The 24,180-nt window shown below is 44.1% G+C and overlaps 1 protein-coding gene across 4 annotated transcripts in view; it reads left to right on the forward strand.

The window, feature by feature from the left end:
• The first annotated feature begins 5,120 nt into the window (after window positions 1-5,120).
• The window catches only part of LOC308080949 (protein NLRC3-like), an 80,519-nt gene continuing 61,459 nt past the window's right edge, over window positions 5,121-24,180 (forward strand). For 3 of the 4 annotated variants that reach the window (XM_080423073.1, XM_080423075.1, XM_080423076.1), the window contains exon 1: window positions 5,121-5,265. In XM_080423073.1, the coding sequence (XP_080279199.1) occupies window positions 5,190-5,265 (76 nt within the window). In that variant the 5' untranslated portion in view covers window positions 5,121-5,189. Of the gene's footprint in view, window positions 5,266-7,566; window positions 7,730-24,180 lie in introns of all 4 variants that reach the window. The other variant, XM_080423074.1, reaches the window with a different exon arrangement.

Genomic DNA, 24,180 nt, shown 5'->3' on the forward strand with positions numbered 1-24,180 from the left:
CCGTCCCCTAATCTCCCCGCCCCATTCGGTGACTTCGAGCCAATAGTATCTGTGAACGTCTCCCAAAGGGGCGGGACAGGAAGTTCAAGCCACCTTTGGGCGTCTTCCTTCCTGTCCCGTCGTCTTCGGTATAAATCTATGAGATTCAGCCAGCGGTGTAAGCTAGCCACGCTGTCACGCGATTGGCTGTTTGTTTTGTTTTGAGTTTTTGTTTTTAGCAGGTGTCGTTTGGTGGGCTGTGATTGGCTAAGAAAGGCTCCGACAGTGTTGATAATGAAGCGTGCTGATGACCCCTACTGGCCGATGTGTGTTCTACACCTGTACATAACTGTCAAATACATTTCATGTGAAATAAAATAAATCTGAAGGAAATAAATGAATAACATGAAGGCAACTCTGTCTGTCTGTCTGTCTGTCTGTCTGTCTGTCTGTCTGTCTGTCTGTCTGATCCACAAAATGGGTACTCTCTCATGATTGGAGTAAATTGGCAACCTGCATGAAAATATATTTACTGTTTCCTAAAGAGCTGGATAGACGGAGACAACCCTGTTACTGAACACTCTTTTAAAAGAATAGAAAAAAAGTTTTGTTTTAACCAAAAAGGTACCACTAACAAGGAAGGATTGAAGGATACAGTTCAACAATAGATTATACTGTATATGGACTATGTAGGGAGGAACCCTACATAGTCTGTATCACCACAAGCACAACTTTGTCTTTGTTTTTTACTTTGAGTTTTTCCACGTTTGTACCTCTTGTACCTAATCTTTCACAGAAGAGCGTACAAGAGATCAGATGAAGTATAAACCATGGTGGAGCAGTGGTTAGGATACAGGTCTGTAAGTCTGAGAGTGTGCAAATAGAACCAAATGGACCCTTACGGACATATTTGTAACCTCTACCTAACCTGATTTAGACACATTATGGGACTTGTTGTATATTAATGGAACACGTTTGGGGAAAATAGAGAAAAGTACTAGAACAGCTGGACCGTTATGCTCCAATGTTGAAGAACTGCGCCCCCTGGTGTCTCAACCCCGTGTACTTACAGTATGTTGCATTACAAACTGATCTGGAGTCGGTTTTGTGTCGCATGTCATAGATCTTTATGGTGTTAACAGAGCAGAAGGGCTCTGTGGAGTCACATGAGGACACGTTGAGTTTGGAACAGGAAAGGGAGGAAGTGTGTGTGTGTGTGTGTGTGTGTGTGTGTGTGTGTGTGTGTGTGTGTGTGTGTGTGTGTGTGTGTGTGTGTGTGTGCGTGTGCGCGTGTGCGCGTGCGTGCGTGCGTGCACATGTTTTTAGACATCTGTATGCGCTTACGGGAGGAATGTGATGATTTACTGAGAATGAAGTTATGTTGGGGGGAGGGTGTGGTACAGTACAACATTAACACACAGTTATCCTCTCTCATAAGTTATGAGAAGTTTGCTGAAAATTAAGTTATGAGTCTTTCTTTCTTTTTCTTATATTTATTCAGGGAAACCAGGGAAACCCATTGAGAGCAAGCTCTCTTTTTCAAGGACGCCCTGATAACAAACATTTGAAACACATTACAATGTCACAACTTTGACAATAAAGCAAAAAAGAAAAGCAGAAGCATAAAACAACACCAAAATAATCGCAAAAGGCGGTGAATCAGACAATACAGTGAGGACATGAAATAAAACACAGAGATTTAAAAATCAGATGCCAAGTCATAACTTCTCACTTCTCACACCTTATGAGAGAGGATAACTGCATGTTATCCTCCACACACTCTTCTGAAAGACATAAAGTTGTAGTTCGCATGGCTTCACGGCGGTCAGTATGAGTCACCGTTGCCAGACAGAGCTTTCATTCTCCAAATAAGTCCTACAACTAATTAAACACTGTCTGGACAATGGAAGGATAGTACTGTCTAATGACCATGTTATCAGATGATGATGATGATGAAGATGATGATGAAGAAGTTAGATGAATGGATGACTTCAGAGCACAACGCTCATATTGTTCAAACATGTGTGATAGCCTCTGGGCTTCATGAACACAACTACAGGCCGCTGGGTGTTTTAATCATTATAGCAGGGATTCATTGATAAAGAGAATGATATTAGCCTACTCATCATGACATGACAGCTGTACGAACAAAAAAATAAGTCTTACCTGTGCACCTGCATGTGCACAACTTATGTAAAATACAACCTCGCTATGTAGCCTGTTGTTGATAGGTTATGGATCATACTTATGGATGTAAAAAAAACAAAAAAAGCAAGTGTATTTAATGAATGAATGAAGTAGAAAAAGGTCTCTGCCAGGTCAGGTAGGATATTTTGGGCCAGCAATGTTCAGAATTCACCAATCAGGATGGAATATGAAAAATCGGACGGATCCGTCTTGATCACTTGACTATAGAGATAATGTGTTCCGATTTGCGTGATGTTTGGCTTTTTTTGTTGTTGCAAATATTGGCCTCCTGGTGGCGCTAATAATAATAGGTAATATGTTTTACGGAAATTGCATGCTGTGTTCATGATCAAAACGGAGCACTCCTGCAAACTTTGGAAGTCAAACTTAGCCAATCAGGATGGAATATGAAAAATCTGAAAGACCGGTTTTGTTTAATGACTATGTACTTGTACTGTGTACCGATTTGCGTGATGTTTGGACAAAATCTGTAGGAGTAGTGTCAACAAATGTGTTTTACAAAAAAGTCTGCTGGTGGCGCTATAAAAGGCCCATTGCGTTCTCACCTATGCAGACTACAAACATAACATTGAGCTGCCCCGCTGGACCTGTGTCTGTCTGGGGGTACAGGGGGCTTTCACATAGGAAGTGGCCAAACCCCTGAAGGGGGCTTTGTTCTAGTGGAAGTACGTTTAAAACATGTTTGTTCCGTTAGATTTTTTTAGACTGTGTCTGTCTCTGAGAGTTCTCATATTATTTATAAGGCCTTGTGTGGTAAGCTTCCTCTGTACCTATCTTCACTTTTAGAGCCAAAGGTTACTGGACATGCAACGCGTTCACAATCACACATTAGATATACAAGTCCACGTAAGAGCAGTGAACAAGGAAAGACTGCCTTCATGTATTATGCTCCACACAAATGGAACAAACTTCAGGACTCTCTGAAACTGGAGCGATTGGTCTCAATAGAGACATTCAGGGTGTTTCTTGAGGACACACTATGGTCTCAATAGAGACATTCAGGGTGTTTCTTGAGGACACACTATGGTCTCTATAGAGACATTCAGGGTGCTTCTTGAGGACACACTATGGTCTCTATAGAGACATTCAGGGTGTTTCTTGAGGACACACTATGGTCTCTATAGAGACATTCAGGGTGCTTCTTGAGGACACACTATGGTCTCTATAGAGACATTCAGGGTGCTTTTTGAGGACACACTATGGTCTCTATAGAGACATTCAGGGTGCTTCTTGAGGACACACTATGGTCTCTATAGAGACATTCAGGGTGCTTCTTGAGGACACACTATGGTCTCTATAGAGACATTCAGGGTGTTTCTTGAGGACACACTATGGTCTCTATAGAGACATTCAGGGTGCTTCTTGAGGACACACTATGGTCTCAATAGAGACATTCAGGGTGCTTCTTGAGGACACACTATGGTCTCAATAGAGACATTCAGGATGCTTCTTGAGGACACACTATGGTCTCTATAGAGACATTCAGGGTGCTCCTTGAGGACACACTATGGTCTCAATGGAGACATTCAGGATGCTTCTTGAGGACACACTATGGTCTCAATAGAGACATTCAGGGTGCTCCTTGAGGACACACTATGGTCTCTATAGAGACATTCAGGGTGCTTCTTGAGGACACACTATGGTCTCTATAGAGACATTCAGGGTGCTTCTTGAGGACACACTATGGTCTCTATAGAGACATTCAGGGTGCTTCTTGAGGACACACCTGTTTCATGTAACACTATATTTATTTGTATCTGTGATGATCGTAATTTGATTCAAATGTTTGTTATGGTTTTTCATTATGTATGTATTTCATTTGTTTTAAATGCTGTTATCAGGGTGTCCTTGAAAAAGAGAGCTTTGCTCTCAATGGTCTCCCCTGAATAAATAAAGGAAAGAAAGAAAAACAACAACTTTGTTGTTTTTCCTTTTCTCTTCAGACCTCGCCTCTTCCCTTTTCCTGATAAACGTTACGTGTCCTGACGTGACTCACACACCAGGGACAGGGCAGGCCTGCCAACATCCAATCCACTTCCTGTGTTCTGGTGAATTTAGTGAGTTTGATGGAAAATGATGGGTACAATTTTATCCATTAAAAAGCTAAAAGTAGGCCTACAGAAATGTATTTGATGACTGAAGACCCATCTTTAATAATAATAACCATTTATTAAAAGAGAATATCTCTGTATGATGGCATGCACTGACCACACCCCCGGGGGGGGGGGGAGAGAGAGAGAGAGAGAGAGAGAGAGAGAGAGAGAGAGAGAGAGAGAGAGAGAGAGAGAGAGAGAGAGAGAGAGAGAGAATCTGTGGTCCACTCTGTCACTGAACGGTGTATTTCACAGACTGTACAACACTATGTCTAAAGTTTCTAAACTGTAGTCAAAATAAATAATATAATTTCCCTACTCGCTATTACAAAGACGGTTTTATGATGTTAAAAGACTATTCTCTGCAGTGGGCAGCCTCTCAGAACCCCTCCTTCTGTTTAAAATACACTTTTTGACCAGAAGATAAAATAATGTCAACCAGACGGAGAGACGTTGATTCACTCAACTGCGCCCCCTACAGGTCTGGTCAACGGCACTTTATCATCTCAGTCTGGAGCAGCATTTTATTTCCTGGACAAAAAGTGTATTTTACACCAAAGGAGGAGTTCTGAGAGACATCCCACCACAGAGAGTAGACTTTAAACATCATAAAACACTCTTTGTTTCAGTGAATAGAGACATTATATTCTAATTGTTTTACTACAGTTTAAGACATGGCGCTGTACTGTCTATGTGAAAAACACTAGAAGTAGCAGAGTGGATCACAGATGGGCTTCTGTCTGTTGAGTCACGTCAGGACACGTTAAGTTTGTCAGGAAAAAGGAAGAGGCGAGGTCTTAGAGACCAAGGAAAACACGGATCTCACTCCGAACATTCACTCCGCCATCAACAGTTGTGTTGTTCATGTGTTGTCTATTGATCGCTGATAAGTGATCTAGTGATCTAGTGATGATCATCATCATGAAGACTGGTCTCCTCTCAGCTGTGTGTGTGTTGACAGCAGCTGCATTCATTCTGTCATCAGGTTGGTGGATAAACTTTATAACATTTATAACGGTCACGGACACACCTAACTCATGTCTGTGTTTAGTTTGAAAAACAACAAAACATGTTTTTTTCTTTATTTCATCTCTCTGTGTTATTAAAGTCTTTATCTTTAAACCCATTTGGTTGAATTAGCTAATTACTCCCTGGGTTAAAGTAACGTAGAGGATTTTACTCTTTGAGAACCACGAAAATAGTTTATATTTTTCTTATTGTTTTAAATTAAAACAATAAGAAAAATATAAACTATTTTAAAACTTTTAATGATTCCACTGCATCAGTTTAGTGATGTAGCTTAATGTGTTCATTATATTTCATTGTGGAAATATAAAATAAACACAGACACTATGAACCATGTAAAGTATTAACAAGAGCTTGTAACTAAATAAACAACTGCATTGGATCCTTTTGAATCAAAGTTATATTTTTTTCTACCAAGTTAAAAGTAACGGTTTTGGACATGAGAGGTTTCCACCCGACTGCTGGGGTTGGGTGTGGTATAAAACTTGAGAAAAAAAAACAACAACTCTGTACCCCCCCCCCCCCCCCCCCCCCCCCCCCCCCTTTACTGTGTATGTGCGCACGCAAGAGTGAGTGAGTGAGTGAGTTGGGTTGGTACTGTATGTTGGCTGCACAACTCTAACATAAGCTTGATATATAGCGTAACAAGTTGTACTTGTCATATAGGTCTATACTATAGGATTGTGATTATTGATCATTTATAGGATATTTTTATGAAGAGGCCTCTGGTTAAGTCCTCACTTTTATTAACTGGGCCCTGGATAGAACTGGGCACTTGAAGTGGATGCTGGAGAGAACTGGGTACTTTTACAAAGTGGGCATTGAAGCACTGGACACTATTATGAAGTGGGCACTGGATAGAACTGCTCAGTTGAAGTGGGCCCTCTCCTGTTGTGTATGTATGTTTGTCTTAAGCATTGAGTTTAATCAGGGGTCATTAGCACCACACAGCAAATCTGTCTGTCTGTCTGTCTGTCTGTCTGTCTGTTATGTAGTCTTGTAACATGTTGTGTTTTAAGAGGCTAAAGTGCATGTCTCCTGAGTATACAGTATATCTGATGGTTATTGCATTGTGTTTATTATTATAAATGCTGATACTGCACATAGTTCTGAGCTTGTTGATCGGCTATTTTGTAAACATGTAGATCTTGAAATATTCTGAAACAAGTTGAATAATTTTGAACATTTCGAGTTCAGTTCAAATATGATTATTTTGGGGGGTCCCCAGGACAAATATGATTATTTTGGGTGGTCCCCAGGACAAATATGATTATTTTGGGGGGTCCCCAGGACAAATATGATTATTTTGGGGGGTCCCCAGGACAAATATGATTATTTTGGGGGGTCAAGGCCTGAAAAGGTTGAGAACCCTTGCTCTGGTTGTTTTACTTTACTCTAAAACAGTGAGAAGCCGTGTACTCTAAAACAGTGAGAAGCCGTGTGTGTGTGTGTGTGTGTGTGTGTGTGTGTGTGTGTGTGTGTGTGTGTGTGTGTGTGTGTGTGTGTGTGTGTGTGTGTGTGTGTGTGTGTGTGTGTGTGTGTGTGTGTGTGTGTGTGTGTGTGTGTGTGTGTGTGTGTGTGTGTGTGTGTGTGAAGCTTGAGCTTCAGTTGTTCTGAGCTGAGTAATTGAGAGCTTGTAGATCGGTTATTTTCACTACTTATTAAAAGCTTTTAAATGTGTGAAGGTGCTTTTTGTCCAGGAGAGACCAGGATTACTACATGTTTTTGTGAGGGTATAAACTACCCTAGGAGACACGGGGAGAACATGCAAACTCCACACAGAGTGTCTCCTTCTTTTTAATGTATCACAGGATCTGATCAGCTCAGAGACGATAGAATGACCCGCACACCGTCTACACTTGCACAACAAGGACAACTTTATTATATTATATTTATAAGGCAATGTTTCGGTCAATAGGTCTAAAGATGTTCTTCAGACATCTTTTGTTTTTAAATGTATGACATTATTTAGATTTATTTCATTTTTGATTATTAATAATAAAAGAAACGTGTGCAACTCAATTCAAGTTCTTACATTTAATAATAATACATTTTATTTATAACACACTTTACATTTTTGGAAATCACAAAGTGCTACAGGGTTTAAAAACAAAAGGCAAAAAAGGCACTCAGCAACAAGAAGACCCTTTCATGGGGGGAAAAGTTGATAAAAAACTAATTGAAAGACTTCAGAAAAGGCTTTGTTAGAAAGGTATGTTTTGAGTCCATTTTTAAAAGCCTTAGATTGTGTGGCTCTCAGGTGGTCGGGGAGAGCATTCCACAGGCGTGGAGCAGTGGAGCAGAAAGCCTGGTCACCCATGGTGGAGCAGTGGAGCAGAAAGCCTGGTCACCCATGGTGGAGCAGTGGAGCAGAAAGCCTGGTCACCCATGGTGTGGAGATTTGTCTTGGGGGTCTGAAGAAGGTTGGTGTTGGACGAGCAAAGGTTTCGAGTGGAGGGTTTTAGTTTGAGAAGTTCATTTGGTTCCATTGTGTACACTCTCAGAGTTACAGACCTGTAAGGGTCCATTTGGTTCCATGTGTACACTCTCAGAGTTACAGACCTGTAAGGGTCCATTTGGTTCCATGTGTACACTCTCAGAGTTACAGACCTGTAAGGGTCCATTTGGTTCCATGTGTACACTCTCAGAGTTACAGACCTGTAAGGGTCCATTTGGTTCCATTTGTACACTCTCAGAGTTACAGACCTGTAAGGGTCCATTTGGTTCCATGTGTACACTCTCAGAGTTACAGACCTGTAAGGGTCCATTTGGTTCCATGTGTACACTCTCAGAGTTACAGACCTGTAAGGGTCCATTTGGTTCCATGTGTACACTCTCAGAGTTACAGACCTGTAAGGGTCCATTTGGTTCCATGTGTACACTCTCAGAGTTACAGACCTGTAAAGGTCCATTTGGTTCCATTTGTACACTCTCAGAGTTACAGACCTGTAAAGGTCCATTTGGTTCCATTTGTACACTCTCAGAGTTACAGACCTGTAAGGGTCCATTTGGTTCCATTTGTACACTCTCAGAGTTACAGACCTGTAAGGGTCCATTTTTTTTTTAAATATTTTTTTATTGATTTTTTGATCTTTTTGATTGATCTACTTTCACACACATTCATACACATATACCCCCTTGCACTTGCAATTCAAAAAAACAAAAATGATCACATTGTGTTACTCTTTCTTGAATAAAATAAACAATTTAATAAAAATAGTTATTTTCAGTTTCCTTCTCTCTTAAATAATGATGTCCATAACATTCATATACGTTTCCCAAAGCTGGTCAAATTCATTTAGCTTTCCCCTAGTTATATATGTTAATTTTTCCAGTCCAATACAACTCATGAGTTCCTTGTGCCATGTCCTTAGTGTTGGTGCCTCCATATTTTTCCAGTGTAACGCTACAGCTCTCCTTGCTTGGAGGAGTCCAAAGTCTAAGATTTTGGTCTGGTTTGGACTTTGTAAGAAGTTCTTTGGGTAGATTCCCAGTATACAGAGTTTCGGACTTACAGGAACTATAATTTTAAATACATTTGACAGACATTTTATGATTTCTTTCCAAAATATCTGGATCTTGGGACACTCCCACATACAATGAAATAGCGTTCCTTTCTCAATTAAACATTTAGTACAGACATCTGGAATATTAGCGGACATATGATGGAGTTTGACAGGAGTTATATACGTTCTCATTAACCACTTATATCGGAGTAATTTAAATCTTGTATTTATTGTCTGCTTTTGTGCTTTTAAACATGCCTGTTTCCACTCATTATCATCAATGTCTTCTTGAATGTCTAATTTCCAAGGGTCCATTTGGTTCCATGTGTACACTCTCAGAGTTACAGACCTGTAAGGGTCCATTTGGTTCCATGTGTACACTCTCAGAGTTACAGACCTGTAAGGGTCCATTTGGTTCCATTTGTACACTCTCAGAGTTACAGACCTGTAAGGGTCCATTTGGTTCCATGTGTACACTCTCAGAGTTACAGACCTGTAAGGGTCCATTTGGGTCCATTTATACCCCTGTGTTTAGTGTGGTTTTGAGATGGTTAAAATATTTTTGTTTTGTCATTACATTCAAACCTTATGCTGCCAAAGATGTGGGAAGGGAGGAGCTATGGGTGTATCTGAGGGAAAATAACAGATCTACAAGCTGCCAAAGGTTATTTTGTAGATCTGTTATTGTTTGGGAGTGACACCCACCGTAAACAAAGGATGAAACATGACTGTGTGGGCTGACTGTCTTTACTGAAGCACACACACACACACACACACACACACACACACACACACACACACACACACACACACACACACACACACACACACACACACACACACACACACACACACACACACACACACACACACACACACACAGAAATAGATAGACAGAAATAGATAGACAGACAGACAGTCATTTCGTATGAAAACTATTGAATTTCAGGACAGTAATTTGTTGATAGCTTGTAGATCTGCTATCCTGGCTGAATAGGGTGCAGGTTTAAGGTCATAAGCTAGAAGGCTGGTCCTGCCATCAAATCTTTTCTAACGGGAGTCTGTGGCCTAATATAATATATATATCAGGTTGATCATATCATTTCATCCATACATCTACCAGTATTCATATGTATTATGTATCCTGCTCTTTATCATTCATTGTATTCACTCCATTCATTATATTCTGGTTATTATCAGCATAATAGAGTGTTTGTTATTCTGTACAGTAGCCTATGGTAAGGCAGTTTGTGAAATTTCTAGATGTTGTGAATCAGGAATAGGCTACATTTCAATGTTTTATTCACTGTCTGTCTGTCTGTTTGTCTGTCTGTCTGTCTGTCCCTTTCACGTTTGGCTTATCATCTTGGTCACATAGTGAGGCGCACCAAAAACCACAGATCTACAAGCTCACATTCCAACATGTCACAGCACGATGAGTTGTGGGCTTGTAGATCTGTATTTTCTCTACCAGCACACAACCTCAGTATGTTTGAGTGAGACCTTGACTAGACATTTGACTTTTGTCATTCAATAAGAGATCATTGTGGGGCTACAATATTTATCATCTCTGAGGTGACTCATAGTAGCCTATACACACTCTGAGTGCTTGATACGATCATTATTACTACTACTAGAACTACATAGACCTGTAAGGGTCCATTTGGTTCCATTTGAACACTCTCAGAGTTACAGACCTGTAAGGGTCCATTTGGTTCCATGTGTACACTCTCAGAGTTACAGACCTGTGAGGGTCCATTTGGTTCCATTTGAACACTCTCAGAGTTACAGACCTGTAAGGGTCCATTTGGTTCCATTTGAACACTCTCAGGGTTACAGACCTGTAAGGGTCCATTTGGTTCCATGTGTACACTCTCAGAGTTACAGACCTGTAAGGGTCCATTTGGTTCCATTTGAACACTCTCAGAGTTACAGACCTGTAAGGGTCCATTTGGTTCCATTTGAACACTCTCAGGGTTACAGACCTGTAAGGGTCCATTTGGTTCCATGTGTACACTCTCAGAGTTACGGACCTGTAAGGGTCCATTTGGTTCCATGTGTACACTCTCAGAGTTACGGACCTGTAAGGGTCCATTTGGTTCCATTTGAACACTCTCAGGGTTACAGACCTGTAAGGGTCCATTTGGTTCCATGTGTACACTCTCAGAGTTACAGACCTGTAAGGGTCCATTTGGATTTGAACACTCTCAGAGTTACAGACCTGTAAGGGTCCATTTGGTTCCATTTGAACACTCTCAGGGTTACAGACCTGTAAGGGTCCATTTGGTTCCATTTGTACACTCTCAGAGTTACGGACCTGTAAGGGTCCATTTGGTTCCATGTGTACACTCTCAGAGTTCAGACATTCAAACCTTATTTATAAATAATGTTAAATATTAAATCCAAATCAGTTCCATTATTACCAATATAAAATTATTATAATATAAAATTATTATATAATATAACATTATTTTTAGGGATCAACTCATGTTGTCCATCGCTGTGCTATGCTGCTAAAAGGGGGGAGGAGCTACGTATGTGCGTCTGTGGAAAAGGAACAGATCTACAAGCTATCAGCGCGTAACATCACTTTACGTTGTTATCTTGTAGATCTGTAATTTTTTGGGAGCGACACCGTTGATAAGACAAAGCATGAAACATGACTTACAGCTAGGGGGAGGGGCTGACTCTCTGCTTTACTGAAGCAATGACACACACACACACACACACACACACACACACACACACACACACACACACACACACACACACACACACACACACACACACACACACACACACACACACACACACACACACACACACACACAAACTGGGCAGATGTTCTGTCTGATTAAAGTCATGTCAGGACAGGAACAGTGTATCTTTAAAACATTTACTAAATGACCCCACCCCCCTCTGACTCATGTCTGTCTTAGTCTGAAAACAAACACAAACATAGATTCTATGTTTATTCATGTTGTCTGTTATGTTATGTGTTCATGTATCTCTAACCCTTATGAGTTAATTTATCTCTAACCCTTATGAGTTCATTTATCTCTAACCCTTATGAGTTCATTTATCTCTAACCCTTATGAGTTCATTTATCTCTAACCCTTATGAGTTCATTTATCTCTAACCCTTATGAGTTCATTTATCTCTAACCCTTATGAGTTCATTTATCTCTAACCCTTATGAGTTCATTTATCTCTAACCCTTATGAGTTCATTTATCTCTAACCCTTATGTGTTCATTTGTTTCCATTTGAGGATTTTAGCATCCATTTTATTTTATTGTATTTTCTTTTCTTTTCTACAACATATAGTGTAAATACACCGGATTTAGCAAGAATACTTCCATCTGTATTCCTCATACAGAAAACAACATTACAATAGCACACATAAACAGTACAAAAGGGTACAAAACAGAAGAAAAAAACTATTTGAAGTGGGCTCTGGATAGAACTAGTCAGTTGAAGTGGGCTCTGGATAGAACTGGTCAGTTGAAGTGGGCTCTGGATAGAACTGGTCAGTTGAAGTGGGCTCTGGATAGAACTAGTCAGTTGAAGTGGGCTCTGGATAGAACTAGTCAGTTGAAGTGGGCTCTGGATAGAACTGGTCAGTTGAAGTGGGCTCTGGATAGAACTGGTCAGTTGAAGTGGGCTCTGGATAGAACTGGTCAGTTGAAGTGGGCCCTGTCCTGTCCAGTTGTATATGTATCTTTGTTTTAAGCATTGAGTTTAATCAGGGGTGCATTACTGGCTGGGCCTACTGGGCCCAGTAGGCCAGAGTCTTATGTGAAGTGTTGCTTTTATTAACTTTACATTTCTTGTCAAAGGGTTTCGTCATTTATGTCAATAACTGTTATAGTGTTGAAAATTGAAGGAAGAGTTTATGAATATTGTCAACTATTAATAGTTGGAGGCAGAATACTGTATTCACTAACACATTTTACAAAAACAATACCAAATGGACCCTTACAGGTCTGTAACTCTGAGAGTACACATGGAACCAAATGGACCCTTACAGGTCTGTAACTCTGAGAGTTTACACATGGAACCAAATGGACCCTTACAGGTCTGTAACTCTGAGAGTGTACACATGGAACCAAATGGACCCTTACAGGTCTGTAACTCTGAGAGTGTACAGTGTCTTCAAATCAATCAACATTTATGTGTCTGTGTCATTATGTATTGTTGTGTTTTAGGATCCATTATGGAGGTAAATACATGTGTTATAATGTAAATATAATGTATAATAATATAATGTGTTACAATGTAAATGTTGTACTGAATGCTAACAATGGGCCTCATTCACCATCCATTCTTAAGAAGACGTTTATTCTCTTAAATTAAGATAATATTTCCGTCATAGTAATCATCCTAATCGTCCTTTAGAGGGTTCCATGGGGTCCCCTGAATATGTTCAGACCCTTACAGAAACACATCTCTATCAGAGATGATTGTGTCATGTTGCTCAGTATGATTATCAATCACCTCATGCACTTCAAACACTTCTTTAATCAGGGGTAATTACCACACATATTATCAATCACCTCATGCACCAGAAGGAAGGTTTACACCTTGAAAACTAAAATAATAATCAAACTGTCACACAGAGCATCAGGTGGAATTCATTGTCAGTTCATATTGTTCAGGATAAAACTAAAGACTGTTTCAACATGTTATTAAAGTATCTTGTAATATTTATACAACTAAAGATTGTAAATGTGTAAACTTGTGAAGGAACGTCAACATGGTCACATTGTTTACTGTGTGTAGAAAGGAAGCTAACAGTTTATGTATGGAGTCACATTGCCCTCTACTGGTTACATTGGTGTACTGCTGCTACTGTATACAGTCTGATGATTATTTTATTGACTTTATTATTATTAATGCTGCTACTGTACATAGTTTAACCTTGTAGATCAGCTATTGTTAAAACACACAAACATATTGAAACATTTTGAAAAATGTTGAACAATTATTAAACACAAATCTTCCCTTGTGGGGGTCCCTGACACAACATTATGTTCAGATGGGGGTCCCTGACACAACATTATGTTCAGATGGGGGTCCCTGACACAACATTATGTTCAGATGGGGGTCCCTGACACAACATTATGTTCAGATGGGGGTCCCTGACACAACATTATGTTCAGATGCGGGTCCCTGACACAACATTATTTTCAGATGGGGGTCCCTGACACAACATTATGTTCAGATGGGGGTCCCTGACACAACATCATGTTCAGATGGGGGTCCTCAACTCTATACATTTGGCTCAATTTGGAGCTCCTTGATATGGACATTTTGAGAACCGCTGTTTCAACCAGCCTGAACATTAAAGAGTTTATTAAGCATTTGAACCCCAGCATCCATATTCTGGGGAGACAGCAGACAAAAATAGGCTGTATTTTTGGTGAATAGATTTGGTGTAGAGCAGGGGTTCTCAAAAAGGGTGCTGTGGCACCCTAGGGTGCTGTGGCACCCTAGGGTGCTGTGACACAAGTCCAGATGCGCCGCAGAGAAGCTTGATAATATTAGGAATTGATCAATATCACTTCAGTTTAACCACCAAGACCCTCTATACCTGAGATGCACTGTACTTGATACATTTGTTCTTGATATACGCCAAATCTCTTCACCAAAAATAGCAGATCTACAAGCTCACAACACGTTGCCTAAAGCTTGTAGATCGGCTGTTTTTGGCTAACGTTCCCTCCAGAATAGAGAGGCTGGGGTTCAAGTGGTTAAATGTCTAAAGTATAAAGTAATTTTCAATCTTTCCTAATGAAAAAAATATTCTCTTAAAGGGGAAATCCACCCCTTTTCAATATTTAACTATGTCATTAATATAGCATAAAGGAGTTGTGTGGAAATAAGAAAAAAGTTCCCCCCTTTCTGTGTTGCCTTGAACTGGAGGATTGATTGTGGGTTTAACATTGCAAATTACACTGTGATGACTCATCATGGTGTAATTTGCAATGTTAAACCCACAATCAATCCTCCAGTTCAAGGCAACACAGAAAGGGGGGAACTTTTTTCTTATTTCCACACAACTCCTTTATGCTATATTAATGACATAGTTAAATATTGAAAAGGGGTGGATTTCCCCTTTAAGTTTTCGTTGTGACATACTGTATCTGAGGAAGTATTTACATATTTGTGTAGCGGAATACGATATATAGGCCTATATATCGTATTCCGCTACACAAATTAGGCCCTAATGCATCCTCTAATTCAGAGGTTAGGTTTCAGGGGTGCTGTGGATGAAAAGGTTATTTACAGGAGACCCTGAGACAAAAATAATCTAGAGGGAAAAAAGCAGTATGCTCCCCCACTTCTAAAAGTAGCACTACACCCAGGGTCTGCCTGCCTGCCTGCCTGCCTGCCTGCCTGTCTGTAATGTATTCTTGTGTTTTAGGATCCATTATGGAGGTAAATACATGTTCTGTCAATGTAAATGTTGTACTGAATGCTAACAATGGGTCTCATTCACCAACCATTCTTAAAACCCACTTATACAGTTTACACAAAGGTTCTGACATTCACCAATGTTTTATTATCTGTGATTTGTTCTTAAATAAGAACAGAATCTAAACATTCTCGAACACTCTTACTCCCAATGGAATGCTGACAAGTTTGCACAAAATAATTGATTCTTCTGTTTCCTTAAACATGCTTATTTATGGCAGTTTGGTTCTGAGTGCCACAGCCAAAATTCATTGTAAAAAAAAAGTGCTTAGGAGACGAGATACAGCCTTTTTCAGTAAGAAGTTAAAAAAGAAGTGAATGGAGCAGCAAATCTTCAAATCATCATATCTTGGGTTCTGAACCTTAAAAAAAAATTATGACGTCTTAGACGTCATGTGGCGCTCAGGGCGCTACAGGCCATGACGTCTTAGACGTCATGTGGCACTGAATGAGTTAAATTCTACAGTTAGTATAATATAGGATTTAAATTAAAATAATGTTTTTGTCATAGTAATCTTTACAGCAGGGGTTCTCAAAGTGGGGTCTGGGGACCCTCAGAGCCTTTGAGAGGTGGATCCAGCAAAATTAGTTACAGTTTAACCACTTAGTTACAGTTTAACCACCATATTTTATGCTTTGGATATTCAAAAATAGCTGATCTACAAGCTCACAATGTGTCGCATCGTGACACCTTTTGAGCTTGTAAATAGGCTATTTTTCAAACATTTGGATACTCTTGAATGTTTTTTTTTAAATGTGGAATTATTTAGAACATTTAGTAACATTATTAAACACAAATCTGCTGTGGCACAACATAATATCAGATGGGGGTCCACAGCCAAATACATATAATTTTGGGGGTCCTTGACATGAAAATGTTTCAGAACCACTGCTTTTAGTTTTGGGCCTGAAAATGACAACCAACCCAAACAGACCCAGACTCACCCTATAACACCCTCCATCACCCATGAGCATGATATATTAGTTATTAAAATACATTTTATTGTTCTAACAACAGCCCCAGCATGGTTGTATTCAACATGAAAACATGTTTCTATCAAAGCTTATTGTCTCATTTTGATGAGACAATAACTCAGGGTTACGGATGTAACCCCGGTTTCTTTAGAATTCGGAGTAACATACTCACTATGGGATATCAGCGCCCCCTGGCGTTGATGCAGAGCTACATACCATAAACTCCCGGGCCATTCATTGGCTGAGAAGGGTATGTCACGTGTCCGGTAGACCGGAAGAGGTATAAAACCTCTTTCGTGACGTGGCTCATCCTCTTTAACACGCTCTCTGCATGCAGATGCACACAAACAGGGGTGTTAGGTGAGTATGTTACTCCGAATTCTAAAGAAACCGGGGTTACATCCGTAACCCTGAGTTTCTTGTCTAATTCTCCGTAACATACTCACTATGGGATACATAAACCCCCCTGGGGCTTATAGCCATACCGAATCTCAGGTCCGCACGCCCCCTAGCCATAAGGCCCCGTCCCCATGGACGTGACCTTCGGCCTCACGGGCGCCCCAGCCCTCCGGGCCGGGGTGCGGTATATAATTGAAAGAAAAGGACCCTGACAGACCAAGTCTGCCTATTCATCTAATGAACAGACACAAGTCTGACCCATAAGTGAAAACAAGGAAACAGGGCCTCCTCCCCTGGAAACCTACCAACGGTGGTTCCGAGGGGACTCAAGAGAAGGAAGGTAGAGAAGGGAAAAAAGGCGGGTTACACAAAAGACCTGCCTAACCTCCCCTACCCTAACTAGAGACAGCCGCTATGTCCAGTACAGCGTGCGCCACTGACGCCGCTGCCACATCCAGGCTGTAGAAGGCCGCAAAAGTCGATGGAGACGACCAGTTTGCGGCCGCGCACACCTCCTGGACCGACATTTCCCTGGAGAGGGCCCAGGCAGTAGCCACGCCTCTAGTAGAGTGAGCCTTCAGTCCTTCTGGAACTGGAGCGCCACTACTGACGTAGGCCAGCCTAATGGCATCCAAACTCCATCTAGAAAGCGTCGTCTTAGTCACTGCCTTCCTCCGACCATCTGGGCCGAAGGAGACAAAAAGTTGCGACGACGACCGGCCGACCGCCGTCCTCTGGCAGTAGAGCTTCAACGCCCTCACTGGGCAGAGACAGTGCAGCCGCCTATCCTTTGCAGAAGCGAAAGGAGGCGGATGAAAAACTATCAGCTCAACCGGTGTCTGGGTCACCATTCCGTTCTTGGGAACAAACGCCATGTTGGGCTTAACCAAACCCTGCTGTCGTCTCCCAAGAACCTCATGCACTCCGAACTTACTGAGCGCGCATGTATGTCGCTGACCCGTGTAGCTGTAGTGAAAACAACCACAAGAACCGTTTCGAGACTAACGATCTCCAGATCCATAGAGTGAAAAGGCTCGAACGGTGGGAGGCAAAGCGCTCCCAGCACCACCGCCAGGTCCCAGGCCGGGAACAGAGGCCTAGAGACCGGCCTGGCCCGCCTGGCACCGTTCATAAACTACGCACCAGCGGATGTCGGCCAACCGTCATGTCATCGAAACCCACGTGACAAGCGGAAATGGCCGCCTGGTACACCTTAACCGTCGAGAAAACCAGACCTTGGTTCAATTTGTCCTGCAAGAACATGAGGATGCTGCGTACCGAGGCCCGGAAGGCCTCAACCGGCGGTGACTGACTCAGACACCATGACACGAACAGGTTCCACCTGTCGTCGTACGCAGACCTCGTGGAAAGGGCCCTCGCCCCCTGGATGGTAGCTACCACCTCAGGGGGCAGGCCATAAGAAGTCAAGGTCTCCCCCTCACGGGCCAAGCCCACCGGTCTAGGTCCTGAGGTTGCTTGTGGAAAATCCCGACCCCTGCCTGCCGTAGCAGATCTCTGATCGGGGGGAGGGCCCAGGGCTCGTTGTAGAGGAGAGGATTACTCCTAACCTCCACACGTCCCACGCCAGTGCCACCAGTGGCACTGACAGTCCGTGGAGTCTGACCCTCTCCAAGTTGAGAGGACCAACTCCAGTGACGGGAATGCACAAAGCAGTTCAGTCGGCCAACCTGGCCCAGATCTGGCCTGTTATCTCCAGAGGAGAGGCCAATCTGCGTACCAAAAAATGCCCCTGGACAACAGAGTCGCTCCGCTGTTCAGGAGGCCCGGTACCTGTGAGGCTCTGGTTGACGTAAGGCGCGCGTCGCACCACAGCGTCAGATCGCCAGCTAGCCTGTCCAACACTGGAGAGGCCAGGCCTCCCTGCTTTTTGGCATAGCACACGGTCGTGGTGTTGTCGGTTCTGACCAGGACATGACAACCTCGAAACCCGAGCCTTGCAAAGTCTGACCGTCAGAAGAAGACCGTCATCAGCTCCAGGTAGTTGATGTGGGCCGTCTGTAGACTGGGACCCCACACCCCCCTGGCCGAGCGGCTCTCGTGGACGGCACCCCTCCTGTGAGGCTGGCGTCCGTGGTAATGACCTTCCGCGAGACCACAGCCCCCATTCTGACCCCTTGGACAGAAGGGCTGCATCTGACCACGATCTAAGCGTGTCCACGCACCGTGGGGACACCCGGACCTTCCGATAACCTCAGGTGGACGGGGCTCCAAGAGCCCACATCCACCTCCGGGGAAAAAAGGTCACATGTGGGGCTTGTCCAAACGAAACAGGTGTAAGGCCGAAGTCATGAGACCCGTCGCCTGCACGCATAGCCTGTATGTGACTTGTCGCCTCACGCGAGAAGACCATAGGCCGAAAAGCTGTCTATCCCGCCCGGGACAGACGCGCCGTGAGCCTGGTCTAGCCCAGCGAGATCCCCTATGAAGGTGGTCCGCTGAGACGGGACCAAGACGCTCGACGGACGGTGACGGTGAAAAACCCTGCGACGTCAAGTGGGGAAACGGTCACGTCGATGTGCCGCGCCACCTCCTGACCGTGGTGGATAGAAAGGAACGTGGAAACAAGCATTGAAAACAATGCTGGTCCACCCATCTCCTTAACGCACCGTCCGCAAAGAGGGTCACACACCAGTACAACCACAGTGTGTTGTTGTTGATCAGGGGAGCTGACCAGTACAACCACAGTGTGTCACTGATGTACTGAAAAACCCCTACACACACAGTGTACCACTGAAGTACCGGGATAGTAAACAGTTCCGGACTGCAAACTCTCCAACAAGCTGCCTCAGCAAGCGAGTTAGTAGGGGCTCTGATGTCACCCAGTGCGGACAACGCACACGTTTCCAACTGGACCGGTGATGTCGCCACGTGATCCAGCGGACCCGCACATGCGGGGCCGTTAGAGACCGTGGAAGGGTAGCGGTGGTAGGTGGCCACCGTGGTGTTGCTTTAGCGGGGCTGGCTATGCGCTGCACCAAAAAACAACACTGCAATGTGTTGTTGTTAGTGAGGCCAGTTCGCCGCCAATTGAAGCAACAGTAGCCTGACTGGAGGTTATGCAAACCTAGCAGCTAACAAGCTAGTCAAGGCTAAACCACCATGAGCCAAGAAACGTTGAAATCCGTTTCCAAGGGAACCGTTTTTTTGTGTGTGCGTTGCCATGGGGACCAAAGACGCTACTACTGGTGCTAGCAGCGCTAACCCTGTGTGCGTTGCCATGGGGACCAGCGACGCTGCCACTGCCGCCAGCGGTGCTAACCCTGAGGTGACCGCTCGAGGCAGTAGAGGTACTAACGGTCCGTTAGGACCCGGCAGGGTCACGTGACCGGTCACGGGGACCTCGCCTGACGTCAGCATCCGGTCTGTCCGCCAGCGCAGCCTGTCTGTTTCCATGGAAACCAACGGCGCTGTCACTCTGACAAACGGGGCCGTCCGAAATAAGCCTACCTTGGCCGTCGCCCTCTCGTCTGAGCCCAAAGGCTCCGGACGGAGCGTCGACAAAGTCGTCCTCCCCGCAGGGAGTGCTTTGTCGCTCGTTAGTGGCGAACGAGGTCTGTAGTCTGTGAGGCGTTACGGCAAAGGGGGCATCTGTCCCTCCAAAATGGCGGAGACAGAGGTCCGCTCTTTGACCCAAGTATTTAATGAGACCCTTCAGATTCAGAATGGGTCGTACCCCCCCCCCCTTCTTTTCCACCAGAAAATATTACGAATAGAAAACCAGTTGGTTCCGATTCATAGATAGTTCTCTGACTATGTTACTCTGAACTCTAAGGAAACCGGGGTTACAACGTAACCTCGAGTTTCTTGACAAATTCTTCGTAACATTCTCACTATGGAGAGAGAGAGAACCCCCTCTCTCAGAGACATGGTTGCCTTATCCTCCGCATGAGAGGAACAACACTGTGTCCGACATAGGAGATTATATGCATAAGAGCACGTGGAAAACACACCAGTACAACCACAATGTGTTGTTGCGGATCAGGGGAGTTGATCAGTACAATCACAGTGTGTCACTGCTGTACTGAAAAACCCTGTACACATACAGTGTAACGCTGATGTACTGGGATAGTAAACAGAAGTATCGGAAGTAATTCTTTAATAGCGCCCATGCTCAAGAGGAAGGAGACTTCCTCCCTCAGAGTATTGGCTGCTGGACCCCTTGCACGGGAAAACAATACTTTTTCTGTCACGGGGGGTTTTGTGGAGAAATGCAGCCTGAAACCCTTTAGTATTGTGAGCAATACCTAAGCATTCGGCTTGCAAACCTCCCATTGCTTCACACACCGAGCGAGTGGATTGGACGATGACGTCACCGGCCGCTCGGAGAGTGGGAGCGTTGCCATGGGGACCGTTGCCATGGGGACCAGTGACGCTGCCACTGCCGCCGGCGGTGCTAACCCTGAGGTGACCGCTCGAGGCAGTAGAGGTACTAACGGTCTGTCCCAAGGACCCCGCGGGGTCTACGTGACCGGTCACGGGGACCTTGCCTGACGTCAGCATCCGGTTTGTCCGTCACCGCAGCTTGTTCGTTCCCATGGGAACCAACAGCACTGCTACTTGGACAGACGCGACGCTGGACAGACGGGCCGTGTGTATGGCCCTCGTTTAGTAGCGCTGGTAAGCCCTGGCCAACGGAGGACTCGGAGGAGTCACGTGATTGGCCACTTTTTTTAGTATGAAACAAGAGCAGGCACAGAAACAGTAAACAGCATGAACGTTTTAACATATTCTTATGACAAAAACAACATGTGTCCCAATGGCGCCCGATGAGCCTGTCCAAGGTCTTCAGAAGCCCCCGAGGTTTGCTCGATACACAGAGTGAGAAGGCTAACAAGCTGGTGTTATCCTAGCGAGGCAAGCTAGGCTAGGACAACGCTGTTAATAACCTGTTGCATGGGTGTTAGCCACCAAAAACACTGCCTGACTAAGGCGACGTTAACCTAGCGAAGCAGCTAACGTAGCTAGTCTGGGCTAACTCACTCACGAGCTTCTGCCTCGTTCTCCCCTCGCCTATGCTGCCGTCGCCGGAGCCCCTTCGTTGCCTCCTGGCGACGCACCGCTGGCCCGGTACGCTTGCTGTGGCAGCGGAGTAGACGGCTGGGAAGAGGGGGAGGAAGTGCCGCTAGGTAGTCGCACCTGGGTGGTTCCCCCAGACACGGTGCTAGCGGCTGCTGCAGTGCTGCGTAGCACGGCTTGTGTAGCAGCCTGGAGGTGCTGCGAGCGGTGGCTAACGCCGCTCGCAGCCGGGACTGCCGGAGGGCCCATTGTGGACTGTGAGCGCACGTGGTGGGCCCCACCACCCACGTTCCCTGGGCCGGTGTCCATGCGGGGTGCTGGATCCGCGACGACCGGGGACGAGACGTCGCTGCTTCCCGCGGCCAGGGCGCTGCCCTGGCTAAGCGGCTATCGAGGTGCAGCGTGGAGAATAGAGCGCAGTCCTCGCAGCGTCCCGGTGCATCTTGGAAATGCCTCGGCCCTGTAGAGACCGAGGCACGAGATGCAGAAACCATGAGGGTCATCCCCGGCGATAATCAAGCGGCAGAGCAGCAATACGCAGGGACGTGGAACCTCCATCTCGAGCTAACCTGTTAGCTTTCAGCCGCAAGGCTAAGAGCGCGGAAAACTCAAAGGAGGAAAACTTGCTTTAGCAGTAAAAGAAAGAAAGAGAAGATAGCTGCGGGAGCGGAAATAATAAAACTTTTTTTTTTTAATAGGAGGAAAACCCGTTGGTTAGTACAAGTACCACCGAGTGGGCTAAAGCTGGTTTCTGTCCTGATCAAAGTTACGTTTGTTATTATTAAGGTATGTCTTGAGCTGTTGCATCTGCCATGCAGAGAAGCGAAAGAGGATGAGCCACGTCACGAAAGAGGTTTTATACCTCTTCCGGTCTACCGGACACGTGACATACCCTTCTCAGCCAATGAATGGCCCGGGAGTTTATGGTATGTAGCTCTGCATCAACGCCAGGGGGCGCTGATATCCCATAGTGAGTATGTTACGGAGAATTAGACAAGAAACCTGATTATCAAACACCACATGAAACAGAAGGTTTATTACATAAATGACCTAAATAATGATACATTAAACTGTCATGTACAGAGACACTGTCAGGTGGAATTCATTGTCAGTTCATATTATTTAAATACTAGGTAACTTTTTCAACAAAACTAAAGTTAAATACACCCACTCCATGAATTTCACCCCCGAAAGCCTTTTCTATTATAATTTCTATTGAAAAGGTGGCTCGTGAGCCTTTCCCGCGAAAATGACGTCATCCGGACGGAAAACGGAAAAGGAAATGCACCGGTTTCCTGTTTGGCCAGGAACTACCGCACCGGTTTCCTGTTTGGCCAGGAACTACCGCGCTAATAACAAAAAGGAATCTCACGCTGTTTTTAAGAGATTGTAGGATTTGAACAACAGCAAAAGAAAACACAGCTCACGGTAACTAAAGCTCCACTGGCTAAGAGAAACGATCCACAGATCGTATAAAACAATTAAAAGAACGCTTTTTGAAACGCTTCCGTCTTCCGGTGTAAACAAATGGAATTCTGGGTAACGGAGGAATAAACGAACGGCCTGCAGTGACGGTAATGACCAGCAGAGGCTGCTAAAAATCGTTATTTGTGGACCTGCATTGTACTACTTTAAACAAAACAAAAGACTGTTTCAAAATGTTATTAAAGTGCCAGACTTATTTCTGGCTGTGTTGTCCCAGTGCCAGAGCCAAAAATTCATTGTAAAAAAAAAGTGCTTAGGAGCCGAGATACAATCTTTTTCAGTAAGAAGTTAAACAAGAAGTGAATGGAGCAGCACATTTTCAAATCATGATATCTTGGGTTCAGAACATTTCCCCCCCCCCAAAAAAAGTAAATAAATACATTTTATCTTTTTCCATTTTTTTTTACGTCTTAGACGTCACGTGGCGCCCAGGGCTTAACAATGGCGATAAAAACGGACGTCTTAGACGTCATGTGGCACTGAATGAGTTAAAATATCTTCTAATATGTATTCCTCAGTGTAATGTTAATTATTATAAATGTGTAAACTTGTCAACATGGTCACATTGTTCACTGTGTGTAGAAAGGGAGTTTGTGTAGAGTTACATTGCCCTCTGCTGGTTACATTGGTGTACTGCTGCTTCTGTATACAATCTAATGATTATTGTATTGTCTTTATTATTGTCTCCGCCAGGTCGAAAGGCATGGCGAGAGAGTATGTTTTTGTGTGTGTGTGTGTGTGTGTGTGTGTGTGTGTGTGTGTGTGTGTGTGTGTGTGTGTGTGTGTGTGTGTGTGTGTGTGTGTGTGTGTGTGTGTGTGTGTGTGTGTGTGTGTGTGTGTGTGTGTGTGTGTGTGTGTGTGTGTGTGTGTGTGTGTGTGTGTGTGTGTGTGTAAGTGTGTGTGTCCTTCTGTCTGCGACCAGCTAATCTCCGCCACCGTTGGCCCGGTCGCTGTAAAACTGTGCACACACACTCCCTGGATATCACAGCAGAACCTC

Source organism: Gymnoscopelus braueri (assembly GCF_963280865.1).
Source record: "Gymnoscopelus braueri genome assembly, chromosome: 24".
In the NCBI taxonomy this organism is placed as follows: Eukaryota; Metazoa; Chordata; class Actinopteri; order Myctophiformes; family Myctophidae; genus Gymnoscopelus; species Gymnoscopelus braueri.